Source organism: Physcomitrium patens, chromosome 19 (genome assembly GCF_059467195.1).
Source record: "Physcomitrium patens ecotype Gransden chromosome 19, ASM5946719v1, whole genome shotgun sequence".
In the NCBI taxonomy this organism is placed as follows: domain Eukaryota; kingdom Viridiplantae; phylum Streptophyta; class Bryopsida; order Funariales; family Funariaceae; genus Physcomitrium; species Physcomitrium patens.
This window is the reverse complement of record NC_143428.1, coordinates 2,414,565-2,427,500: the sequence shown is the minus strand read 5'-3', so window position 1 is coordinate 2,427,500 and position 12,936 is coordinate 2,414,565. Positions and strand designations below refer to the sequence as shown.

Here is a 12,936-nt window from a genome sequence, read left to right as displayed (position 1 = left end):
TAGTGGCAGAAACAATAGCAATGGCCACAGCAGCAGTGGTGGTGATAATCGCAGCAGAGGTCTTCACAGAGACTTGAGGGTGAAGAAGAGTGTTTCTTTTGATGAAGAGGTGGGCACTGGGCATGGATGGGTGGAGGTGGATTCTTTGGCACCCTTGCTTGTTCAAGGACCTCTTTTGCAGAGCTGGACCCATGACTGCTACTACCAGTGCTAACCCTCTCAAGTGTGGTGAGTAAGGAACCTCACAACCAAACTTAGAGAGCACACACAAACACACACAAACACACACACATATGCTCTCTACAGTTGCTGAATCCACTTTCTTTCAACAGTAATATTTTTTTTGTCTTTTTTGTCTTTTATATATATATTTTTTACTACTGTTGTTAGTATGCTTCGAAGCTCCTGTGATGAGCCATGGGAGTTAGGGCAGCGCAGCATCCCAAAGCAAATGCAGCTAAAGCCCCACTTGGGTTGCAATGAGGCAGCCACAGGTCTACTTTAGTATGCTTCTTCTGTTCTATTTTCAATTTTTTTTTCTTCTCAATCAGCAATACTGTGTGCATTTTTTGGGGGACACATTTTGGACAATATGGCAGTAGTTTACTGAAAATGGATATTAAATTTAAAATTATTTTTTGGATTTTCTGGGAGGGAGAAGCAGGGAGAGTGCATTGGGAACCACTGGATTGTGGCATTGGGGGAACAACAACAAGTAGTAGCAACCATCTGTGAAGGGAGGACAGTGACCCCTATTCAAAGATGAAGAAAAGGAAGAATCATATCATTCAACACATGGGACGGCTAGCCCCGCACATACACACATATGTATGTATATAAAAATATTTATTTATTCATTTATTTCTACACACACTTACTAGTAGTAGAAGTTTGTACCCATCTCTACAAAAATAGTTTGTGTGAATTTCACACAATACCTTTTTCTCAATGATATTTCTTGTGGGATCTACACACATTCTAGCTAGTTTCATGTTTTGAGACAATCATAGATAAACTATAGTTAATAAGGTTTTACGTGATTGTATTTAGTACGCACAAACTAAGAACATTTTATTTAAAACACAAAAGCAAAAAAAAAATTGCAAAAAAGGGCTTGTTTATCTCCATGTTCTTGTCACCTTGATGTTTATACTGGAGATTAATATTATCTTCTCTTCCTTGAGAGGTATATAAACACACACACACACACACATGTATACATCCTCCTTGATTGCCAATGTATGATTTTCTTCAGTGGAGACAAAGCTGGGTAACCCTGCACTGTAGACAACAACAACATCCTACAGTTCAGATGCTGGGTAACCCTCCCACTTGCAGATGCCAGCCTCATAGTGATGGTGATTGGAGGCAGGGTCAAGGCCAAGAGAGAGAGTGGGCCTTGATGGAAGTTTGTTTGTTGTTGTTGCCACTGCTCCATTTCTTTCTTCCCCTCCTTCCTTCTTATTTTGGGGGTGTAGTAGCTCCTACGTAAGGTCAAAATATCTTAAACCTTGTCATGCCCTTGAACCAACCTGTAGACTTTATCCTAAACCACCCTTGCACAAACCCAAAAACAACCATTCTTCATGTAGAAAGATTCTAAGTCCATTCCAAGCCTACCAATGATTGTCAAACTTTTCAAGGATGAAGTTGGTGGTTTAGTGTGATGGAGGTGGGGGTTTAATGTGTTTTTATAGACGATTTTAGCCAAGTCTATGTGTTGGTTTAGGGATCAAATGCAAAAACCTCTTGGTAATTTTTTTTTCAATTAAACCATTGCAACAATTTATTTTTTCTTTTTCTTTTTCTTTTTCTTTTTTTCCTCTTTTTCCTTTTCTTTTTCTCCTCATGGAGCACATCAGAATTTTATTTCTCCACCTAAAAATGTTTTTTTTTGAGAAAAAACCATTGAGATAGCTGAAAAATCTTAAGTGGATGGTTTAAAGTATTCCAATATTAATAACTCCTACGTACATGAACAACACCAGCCTCTGTCCTTGTCCTCCTCCAAGAGTGCTTGAACTCCACCACATCCTCACATAGATATATGAAATTGATTAAGAGAGAGTGCAACATGAGAAAGAAAAAGAAGTGAAAACACAAACAAAGAATGTCCAAAAAAAAAGACAAAATTTGGTGATTTTTTTTCATGGCATGGATGTTGGAGCCAGTTCTTCCCTTGAGAGTATATAACTCCATGTTGTACATCTCTCACAAAATGCAAAGGATTTGAACGCTCTTTTGTTTTGGCACCCACAAAAGAATGATACTATTTACATAAAATAAGTGAGTTTGAATAAAATAAAATTCCACTGCATATTGTGGATAAGACATTTGACTTGACCCTATGTTTATGCTGATTGTGGTAGCATTCATATGGAAGTATGTCCTGAGGCTTTATGGCTAATACTGAAGATTGGTGTCAAAACAGAAGCTGAGACCAAATGACTTGCCTGATTTGGTTGATGAGCTCTGTTATGAAAGTATTATTGATGAGCACGTGCAACTAACTTTTAGGTTGGATTTCCATGACAATATATACAGACAAACCTAAAAACAGATCACATCATTTACTGGATCAATTATTTATTTAAAATATATTGTCAGTCGAAATTAAATGATTTTCATATTCTACAGCTTTTTCATTTAAAACAAACATCCCAATTTTTTCTGCAACATTTCTAATATTTAAGAATTTCTCTTTCCAACATTCAGAGATTTAATGAATCCTTTAATTTCTTTTTGAATGTATATACAATTTATACAACTCAAAGGCAAAGATATGGCTAATTTAAATTTCATGTGCTTGAAGGAAATTATACAACAGAATTACAGCCCCTAAATTAGACATAATATAATACATTATAATAAAGATATTTGAATTTTCTTCTAAAATTTTATATGCCATAACTTATTATTTTTTATGAATATTATTATTGGAATTTTATGTTATGTGCTATGTGTATGAGCATTGTACAAACAATTGTGTGCAAGTTGCTTGTATCATATGTAACAATGAAACCAATATTCAAACACCAAAAAGATACCAAATAAACAACCAATGATTTATTTTTTAAATTTTATGTAAAGTTTAAAGTGTGATGTTGCATTTTTTTTTTTTTTTTTTTTTTTTTTGTTCTTAGCTAGAGTTATCCTTAAATTCAGAGGAGGGCAATTTTTTGACATTATAAGTAAAAACAATATAATCAACACCAATCTTCACATTAATTCTATTCTGGTTTACAAACACCAGAATTTGTGATGTGTACTAAATACATTTCTGTAACAAGGTAATAGACTTAACCACTCATTTAAAAAATATGTATATATTTTCTATAAACAAAATAAGATTTAAACAAACCAAAAAGTTTAAAGGTCCATCTTCAGAACTTTTTTTGTATTCTCGGTTATTTGTATTGATTTTCAGTCTGTGTGTTGGAGTTACTCTGATGAACAAGAAGATTAGTTTTAAATGGAATTTCAGAAAAAGGATCAATATGTGTAATCTCTTATTCTTGGTGTATTTATTAATTTTAATGAAATGACACTCTCTCATATTTATAATTAGTATTTTAATACCATTCTTTATTCTTTATTTTTACCTATTACAAATGATAATTTGTTTCATACAATGTAGTAGTGGAATGTTGCAAAATACTAAAAACAATCCTAAAATAATTTATTACATTTTTTTTAAAGAAAAAATGCTAACTTGTCTTTTGAGAAATATTCATAACATTTAAAAAATCATATCTTCTTTAAAAGTGTGAGTAACCAAACCAAACTCAAATTCCTGACATATTTTTAAAACAATTGATCTGAGATGTTTATTTCTAAACTATTTTGTCACCTTTGTGTATTGATGAAATAACCTGCACTTGTCTGATTTTCTGCATGGAACCGTTTCTTCAGTTTAGTTTTGAGTTTTATTATATTTTATTTTTGGATGTTTTGGGATTGAGTTGTGCGGTGGTGGTTGTGCAAACCCTTCCCTTTTTCCATTCTCACACTTATTTTGTATGATGGAAGAGAGGAAATGAGTAAATAATATTCATCCCATCACATCAAGCCCTTTCCACTGATATAGCCAGATGAGAGCAAAAGCATTGGTTACAGTTAAGAGTTGAGAGAGTGGCTTAGCTTCCCTTAAGTCTAGTCACATTTGTCAATTATGACTTTCCACCAAAACCAAACCTTATGACATGACATTACATGATGGGAGCCTCCACATGTCCACATCTTATCCCACTCAATACACACACACACACACACAAATAGTTCTCCATCTTATTTATTTATTTTATTCATCTATTTTTCCCCCAAAACCCTAACATTCTCCCTCTCCCCCCTCTCTTTTGTATTTACAGCAAGAATGTGGGCCTTTGACCCCCATTCTCAAAAGAACATTCTGCATACAAATGGAACATTCCAGTGACACAGTGTGCGACAGAACATCCATCCAATATAGCAATGTAACATCCATCCAAAATATACACTCACATTCATCCACTCAGACAGAGGATTGCACCCGGGATAGAACTGAGGGAGGGGGTGGGGGGGGGGCAAGATCCAGCTGGCACTTGCTTGTTAGCATAGGCTTTTCCTGGACTGGAAAAGGAAGAAGAGAGAGAGAGCTGTTGTTGGGGTGGGGTGGGGGTGGGGGGACTGGCTTAACTGGCTTTGGTTGTGAGGGCCGCGCCGCCCAAGCCTCAACCGGGCCCATCTTCTACAACGACCCCTGACCCACGCCCATGACACTACAACTACCTCCACACTCCTGCCCCTTCCCCTTCCTGCACGCCTGTTCCACCCGGAATCCATCCTGGAGCTCTCACACACAAGTTGGGCTCTGAAGGGGACTAATTGTAGCTGTTGTTAATTGGGTCCCTAAGTTTATCCAATGTAGGAGTAGGATAGGCTGACTAGGAGACCACTCCCAGTTTTTTTTTTTTTTTTTTTTTTTTTCCTTCTTTCTTCCAATTCCTTCTTCTTCATTCTTCATGCTTCTTCTTCTCCAGCATGATGGAAAAGGAAGCAAATGAGATCTACAAGGGAAGCAATACCTTTATGGGGTTGGGGGCCAATGAGAGGTTCATTTGAGTGAGCTTTAGGGCAAGCCTGGATGGTGTCCATTTGGAACCTTTGCAAAAAGTGACCCTTGCACACAATCCAGATGAAGCTCATGCCAGAGCCTTCAGAGGAAGAAGGAAGCATAGAATCTGTGGGGCTAGTTCTAGGTCCACCCTCTGCACACACACGCCCCCCCCTCCCCCCCCAAGCAGCCATGTGTCATGCGATCCAAAACTGATCTGGGAACTGGGAACTGAGAACAGATCCTCAACAAAAAGAGAGTGTGGAATGTTGTTTCTACAATTGGTGGTGGCCATGGTTGGGTAGGTGAGTAAAGAATAGGAACATAAGGAAATGAACTTGTAGTGGCTGTCCACAGCTTTTGGTTGTGAGGTTTCACAAAACAGCACCTTCATTCTGTAAGAGGTGTTTGGAGAAACCCACTTCTTGGGCTGGTTATTATTATTATCATTGTAGTGAAGAAAAAGGAAAAAAAAGGAAAGAAAAGAAAAGTTCAGTTTAAATTTTTGAGCATTAGGGGTGGATGAATACTAGTAGCTTCATTCATGCTATGACTCTTTCCACGCAAGAACGCGTCATTTTCAGAATAAGTATCCTGTGTTCCCAGAATGGCTTTTATAATGGGGTGCCAAGATGGGGCGGTGGGTGACAAAATTGTTTTGGACCTGGACCTGGTCTTTACATTGGCCTTCAAGCAAGATATTGATGTGTTACCTCCTTTGTAAATCTCCTCTTTTCTCTTTCTTTTTTCCCTCTTCAATTTTTTTTGAAAAAAAACTCTTGCTTGCTTGCTTTGTCTGCTTTATTTGATTTTATTTCTTCTCTTTCTTTTGCAACCATGTCACATCAGATTTATAAAAGCTAAGAGCACGCAGGGTTTTTTCACTTTTTTTTTGTACTTATATCAAAGGACTAGCCCACATTCCAGCTGAAGGCCACTCATCGCCTATTTAAACCTTTGAGGAGCAAAGTTTTCCCAAAAATTTGAAAAGAAATAAAGATGTACTTAAGATGGCACCTTGGTTGTTGTGGAGGTTGGATTTGAGAACAGACAAGACAACCCCGCATCGCTGTTACTGGTTTCATCAGCTTGTCATATGATGGGAGACAGAGATAGACTTCAACGGTATAATGGAATGGAAACAAAGGGTAAGGACTTTGAGGAGATATTGAACTTAACATTCCTGCAGCAAGGCCACTTATGACTCATATCTGTAGTGGGTTGCGGGGGCAAGATTAGAGACAGAGACCAGTCAGCTTTGGAGACAACTCAAATATTGAGCTTCAAAATCTGTCTCAAACATCTGTTTGCAGTGGAGGTCCAGGGTCTCCATTCCTTGCTGAGTAAAAATACCGCTCTTGTGAAAGGCCCTCAGACTGATAAAACTTCTCGGTAGGCATGAAAACATGTGTTTCATGGGCAGCAGCTCAGCATTTTGAAGCCGCACTCACAAGCTGCAAGCAAGCCCGGAAGAGCATGTCGTTGAATACATGGCATTGTTACGGATTCAGCTTCACAGACTTCATTGCATCTGTGGTGAACAACTGTGTTGTAGGCAAATGTTGGTATCAGTAGATGCTGATTTGGGCTCAGTCTGAGGGCTTCAACAAACAAGGAGATGTGCAGTACACTTTGTTCCAGAACAAGAGACACTGCAGTTCTTTAAAGCATATCATTTGTTAAGAAGAAAATTTCGACTTCAAGGCTGCAATAGATATCTGAGTATAGATTCTTTTCCAGCAGCAGTTTCGCCATCCTGCACTAGAATGAGTTTCTGAGGAGGATGGCATGTCAAACCGTGGCGAAACATGGTCGAAGTCTTGTGTGCTCAGTGCCGACTACGCGAGGATGCTAGAATTGATTCAATTAGCCATCAGTGCTCATAGAACCTAATCCTGAAAAAGAACAATCCGAATTTAGTTTACATGGAACGCCAAATATGGTGCGAGGCATTCACAAAGAGACATGAAACCCTAATCAAATAACATCAAAAACCACTCAGTCGGTTGTTCTTGCAGGAATACATCTCCACATTAAAAAAATCATGGTCCTGTTGATCACAGCTGCTGTCTCCTCTCTGACACTGCTAATAGAGCACCTAAGATTATGAGTCATCGTTGTACTTGAATTGTCACTGGCACTCTACATGCGTAGTGTCTACTGCCCATGCGCTAGGGGAGTCAGTCACGTAGGCATTTTGACAAAAACAAGCGTCATTCACAAAACAGCTACTCATTGCTCCAAGTTTTCAACAGTCTTTTTATCGATGTCCGTCAAATGAGTGATCACGACTTGTATTAGAAGTTAGAAAAGAAGAACACGTAGGTCCTTGACCCAAGCATTGTGTTTTTTTTCATGTGCTAAAGAAGGCTATATCCAATTTAGTTTAGAAACTTCAATCAAGGAAATCAATCTCACGTTTAAAGGAGTCTTCGAAAAGACAGCAGACCCAACGACACTAGAATTGAGCATTCTGCTTCGAAAAGTACTCATCTCGTACACAAGTCCAATTTCATTGAGAGGTCTGCATGCTCTTTATCGTGGTATCACACGTAGCCGATTTTCTTATTTTGTTGAGTACCCAACCACCTGGACTAGGGTGTGGAAATTCTTTTCAAACACCGTAAAGCAACGTACTCTTCCGGCCCAGTGAGTACAAAAGACGCATCTGCGCTGCCAACTTAGAAAAGCATAAAAGCGATGTCGATGGGGTGGAGGCAATAATGTACTCACGTCGTCACTTGAACTAATGGATTGCTTGTCGTCGAACGCTCTGTTAAGGTTCCCGATGTAACCTTGGCATCTCATTACGTGGAAAGAAAGTGTTCCATCAAGTTCTGAATACGAATACTTTTTCAAAACATTGCTCCCAGTACCTTTCGATCACAGAGGGCGACTCTAAAAACACATAAAGGCAGGTAGAGATCCAACTTGAACAAACCGAGACACGCATAGACACATATCTGCAACCAGTAGAGAAATCCAGCTGAATTGGGCTCAATTGAATGAGCGCGCCCAAGTCTTCTACACCTGTCAGTAAACCTCCAAAGACTTTGTGTACAATGTTCAGTTTGTGCCTGTCCATTCCGAAGTTCAAAGGCAAAAGTGAGGAACATTACCCTCGCAGTACTATACAATGAGATCTATGTCATCATCAACTCCGAATGGACGTGCAAAAAATCATCTCAAAATATTCTAAGACTAAAACTTCTACAACACTAAACATAATCAGGCCCCTATCGAAAGCACTAAGTCAAACTCTGTTCCAATATTCTAAAAACCCACTCAAAGAACACTCAAGGGATCCAGTCACTCAATCCAAAAGGATGTTGAAACTTCACCAAGCTCTTTACGCCCACCAATACCCAGCAAATATCCTTCTCAGAAAAAATTAAAACAAATATATAACTAAGCTGCTTGTGTACTCCCCAAAAAGTATGAGCTGACTCAAAAATGAATCCCAAACACCTCACTTCATCAAAAAATCACAAAAGACCTAAAAACAAACACAGGCACACCATGAAACCCGGCTACTAAACAACATTTGCGAAGTATCACACACGTAGGGGTTTGTAGCGTAAAACTATATTACCGAAGAGAGGATAACGCGTCGGTAAAAACCTCCCCCGTGGCCAGGAGGGAGGAGACTGAGTGATAATCATCGGATCACCCGCGACTATTCGAACGGGCAGGGAATGCAAGTGATCAAATTCAAATCCACGCCAACCGCGCCTCAAATTTGAATTGTTCGATTCCTCGATGGCAATCGAAGCGGGCTCTGCTCGTCCGGTTTTGTCCACCACCAACACAAGCAAGGTGGGAATCCTGTGCCGAAGCAAACCTCTCGCTCATAGCCCATTACGCTGGAGCACTCTCATCTCTCTTTGCACTCGTCATCTCACTGACTCTGTTTCGGAGACCGTTCAGGAGCATGGGGAAGAGGAAGACCAAGAATGCACGAGACGGTGGTCCTTCACGCCCACGACCACGGCCACGGCCACGGGTGTCTGAACCTGATCGCAACCTCGGCGACATGATCCATGGCCCTCCCGCTTCTTGCGACGACGTCGCCGCTGTCAAGTCTCGTGTACAGTCCACCGTGCTGTCCTTGGAGGAGAAGTTGAACCAACTGCACGCACCGTGTTTGACGGACATAGAGACTTCCGGCGACAGGCTGCGCAAGCGGGTGAAGGTGAGGACACTGTGCAGGGTGTTGAATTCTTGCACGTTTGAGCATGGGTGAAGTCTCATCGTCTTGTTGTATGAAGGTGCATGATGCAATGTCCAGTGACGCAATCAGTGAATGCTCTTATTTCCGCAACGACACACACGCGCGTGTGCAATACTCAAGTACGTCTTCATGCCATGTTGGATAGCAGCCTGATATTGTCACTGGCATCTGCTGTGCATCAAGTGTGACACTCAGACCCTCAAAGCGCACGTTGTAGCGCTCGAGATACAAGCAGGCGAATCCATGGCCCAGTTCAACGACGACTTTCAGGAGATCCAGGTTCGCAGGAATAAACCGACTCGAGCGTGTGATTGAATGCATGTCTGAAGATGATTACATCGTCGCGAGAGGTTTTGCCATGCGCATGAGACATGTTCCCTGCGCAACACCTCCCACAAACACCGAAACCGCCCTTGTTGTGTGATCAACTTCTGCTGACCTTCCAATCGCAAACAAATAAGTGACCTCGATGCATGCACAGCTTCCGTTAGTTGGAGAGAGCACTCTGCGGTCGACATGTTGGCTTCCAAAGCTAATTCACTTCAGATCCTCTCGAGGATTGACCTTTGTGTGCAGGATGCGTGCAAGGACATCTGCACCAAAGCGCAGTCCGCCATAGCCCACTGTAAGAACATCTCACTCTGCACAGTAGGCCATGCATGCAGAACAGATGAACCGATTTCTCTCGTGATACACACATCGCATTGCCATCTCGGCACTGGATCGTCACACGAGACACAGAGAATGCCTGTTCAAATGCAATTGCCGTCCTCTCTAAATTGGCCTGGGAGTGCACCATTATCAAGCGCCTTCATTCCGCTCATCGACACTGAGCCGACTGCAGTGATCGTGATTCTTCTTCATCACAAGTGGTGTGTGCTTTTCGTGCAGTGATGAAGCATGCAGCTCAAGACACCCTTCTTTCCTCGACGAAGAGCGTGGAGGCACTCCGCAGGAGACATTTCTCGAGTTGATCCACAAGAGACACACATCAACTGAACGTTCAGCGCAGCCGAGACTCTCCTGTTTTTTTTTTTTTTTACTTTTTTTCACTTTCTGGTTTCTTACTGACTTTCTGATCTGCACCAGAGGTACAATCCCAACCTCGGCTATGATCCAGGTCGTCGAGAGGTCGACCGAACACATGTGAAATTGGTCGCATCCAAAACATGCAATTACATGCTGCATATTAGCACCCATTTGAAAAGTGAACAATGCTGTCTGCGATCCGTCCAATCTCCGCCTGTGTTCGATAATCTCCAGCGTGGACCGACCTGATAAAATCAGGTCTGCACGTGTACCCCATCATACAGGAGACGTCAAACCCTCACACATGTCCACATGCCCAACACAACAGCTGTGCATCCTCAAACCACAGCCTCTTGCGAATATGCTTCGATCCCCCAGCAGATATTTGAAATAAACCACAGTTGGACCGCAACAGCTGCTTCCAAGATCCCACGGACGTATACAACCCGCGGCTAGAGCTGCAAAACAGAGCAGAACAGAGCAGAGCAGAGAACGGCAGAGCCCCCTGCACGATGCGACTGAATTCACATGCGCTCTGACTACACCACATGTCCAATGTAACCCAAACGAGTGTCTCAACTCGTCATTTACCGACACACGCACAACGCAAACTGCTACAACATGACGCACACAACCGTCAATACCCGCTGCAGAGACCAAAGAATCGGGCGCACAACCCACACAACGGTGTTACCCGCTCAAACTCGGGCTGCATTTGCAGCCTCCAATTCGGGTGCAAACCACGGCATACAAAACAGCACCGCACCTACAAAATGTATGATACACATACACACACACATACCACCGGTTCTACTATGCTACAACAAAATTAGGTCCTCCAAGCCATCCGCTTCAAACCATTTTCCAAAAAACGAAAAAAGAAATAGCAATCAAAATAATCCTACACAACACACTCCTGCTGTGCAACCATCCAAATGCACCATCCACTGTACTACTCAAAAAAACTCACATCAACCCACTCCAAACAGAAACCACGCCAGGTGCTGAACGGACCGTAATCGGAAAAACCCAAATGCACAAGGGCCAATGAGCTCGCACTCCATCGAATCGAGCGAAAAGGCCATCATCAGCCGCATTCTCATTCATTGCAATACATTCATTTCAGTATAACCCTCGCAATGCACGACCTCAGCGATGACTCCGACGACCATCGCAGTTCTTCTGCAACGAGTTCCACCCCTAACCAGTATCCGTCACCTAAAAAAGACAACCGGAATCCGGCTGCAATCTAAATATCCAACAACTACCAAAACCTACTCTCGAAACGAAACAAGGATAAATTGGTCTAAACTACGAGAGCACGGCGAGGATGTCCTGCACCCTGAGCACCACGTACTGCGTCCCGTCCTTACCCTTGAACTCGTTGCCCGCGTACTTGGAGTAGAGCACCGTGTTGCCCTTCTGCACCTCCAGCGGCCTCCGCTCGCCGTCCTCGCCGTAGGCACCCGGCCCCGTCGCCACCACCGACCCGATCACGGGCTTCTCCTTGGCGCTGTCCGTGAGCAACACGCCCCCCGAAGTCTTGGACTCCATCTCCGTCACGCGAATGAGCACGCGATCGTTGGCCGGCTCCAGGTCCTTCACGTCGTCCGTGGACAGCAGACCCACGACGTCGTCCTCCTTGAGCAGGAGGTGCGGCTCGCCGTTGAACTCCACTTCCGTGCCCGCGTACTTGGAGTACACGATCTGCGCGCCCGTCTTCACCGCGGGCTCCAGCTTCTTGTCGCCCAGCGACTTGCCGTCGCCCACGGCCACCACCTGCCCGCCCTGGGGCTTGGTCTGCGCCGTGGTGGGCAGCAGGATGCCGCCCGAGCTCTTTTCCTCCACGGTCTGAATCTTGACGAGGATGCGGTCGCCCAGGGGTTTGAGCGTGGCGAACTTGGGCGCCACGGCCGCGACAGCGCGCACGGCGACGCACCTGCTGCGGGAGGGGGCAGTGAAGGAGACCTGGCTAGGGTTGAGCTGGGCAGAGCGCGCGGGGGTAGCCCTGAGGCCCTGAAAGGAGGCCAATTTGCAGGTCTGGGCGTTGAGAGCCATTCCAACCTGGGCAGCCATGGCGGTGGATTGAATCCAAACTGCAATAGCGATGCGGATGCGAATGCGAATGCGAATGCGGACGCGCTACAATGCGAAGGAAGGAGGAGGGGGAGCGGAGAATTGGAGTGAAGACGACAGAATGCGAGAATGTGAAGCAGACAGAGGAGGAATCCGACCTAATCGAAGGATACGAAGATTGAGGAGGGGATTGGGGAGACGCGCTGCAGGGTGGGAGGTGGGTTTTGGGCTTTCATGGGGCTTTGGAATGCTCCAGAAAAGCGCAGGGCTGGTGAGACGGAAGAGTGTTCCTGGCCCTCGTCGTCGTATTCTGCTGTCTCTGGGGGGCTTGCTTGTGGATAATGCCCCCTTCTCCCTCAGCTCCCCAAGTTCGCTTTGGAGCCTGGGGCTTGGGATGGGATGAATGAGCCCTGCCCATTCCGAACATTCGGCTTCCCCCGACGCGTCAGTCGTTGATGTTAGCGTCAGGGCATCAACCTGTCTACATGAGTTCTCGTGCCCTTGAAGA

At 43.6% G+C, this 12,936-nt stretch overlaps 2 protein-coding genes across 5 annotated transcripts; one reads left to right on the top strand and one right to left on the bottom strand.

The window, feature by feature from the left end:
* Positions 1–8,740: 8,740 nt before the first annotated feature.
* Positions 8,741–10,538, top strand: LOC112296144 (uncharacterized). Of its 4 annotated transcripts, none has more exons than XM_024548384.3 (4): positions 8,741–9,284; positions 9,507–9,602; positions 9,900–9,948; positions 10,215–10,538. In XM_024548384.3, the coding sequence occupies exons 1-4, from the start codon at positions 9,024–9,026 to the stop codon at positions 10,295–10,297; spliced, it is 489 nt and encodes a 162-aa protein (XP_024404152.2). In that variant the 5' UTR covers positions 8,741–9,023; the 3' UTR covers positions 10,298–10,538. The 4 variants fall into 4 exon arrangements, with proteins under 4 accessions (XP_024404152.2, XP_090100996.1, XP_090100995.1 ...); XM_090244870.1 differs by having other exon boundaries at positions 9,870–9,948; XM_090244869.1 differs by having other exon boundaries at positions 9,900–10,538.
* An 882-nt stretch (positions 10,539–11,420) lies between these two features.
* Positions 11,421–12,766, bottom strand: LOC112296143 (20 kDa chaperonin, chloroplastic). Its single transcript, XM_024548383.2, has one exon. It carries the CDS (start codon positions 12,426–12,428, stop codon positions 11,664–11,666), a length of 765 nt encoding a protein of 254 aa, XP_024404151.1. The 5' UTR covers positions 12,429–12,766; the 3' UTR covers positions 11,421–11,663.
* Between the last annotated feature and the right edge of the window lie 170 nt (positions 12,767–12,936).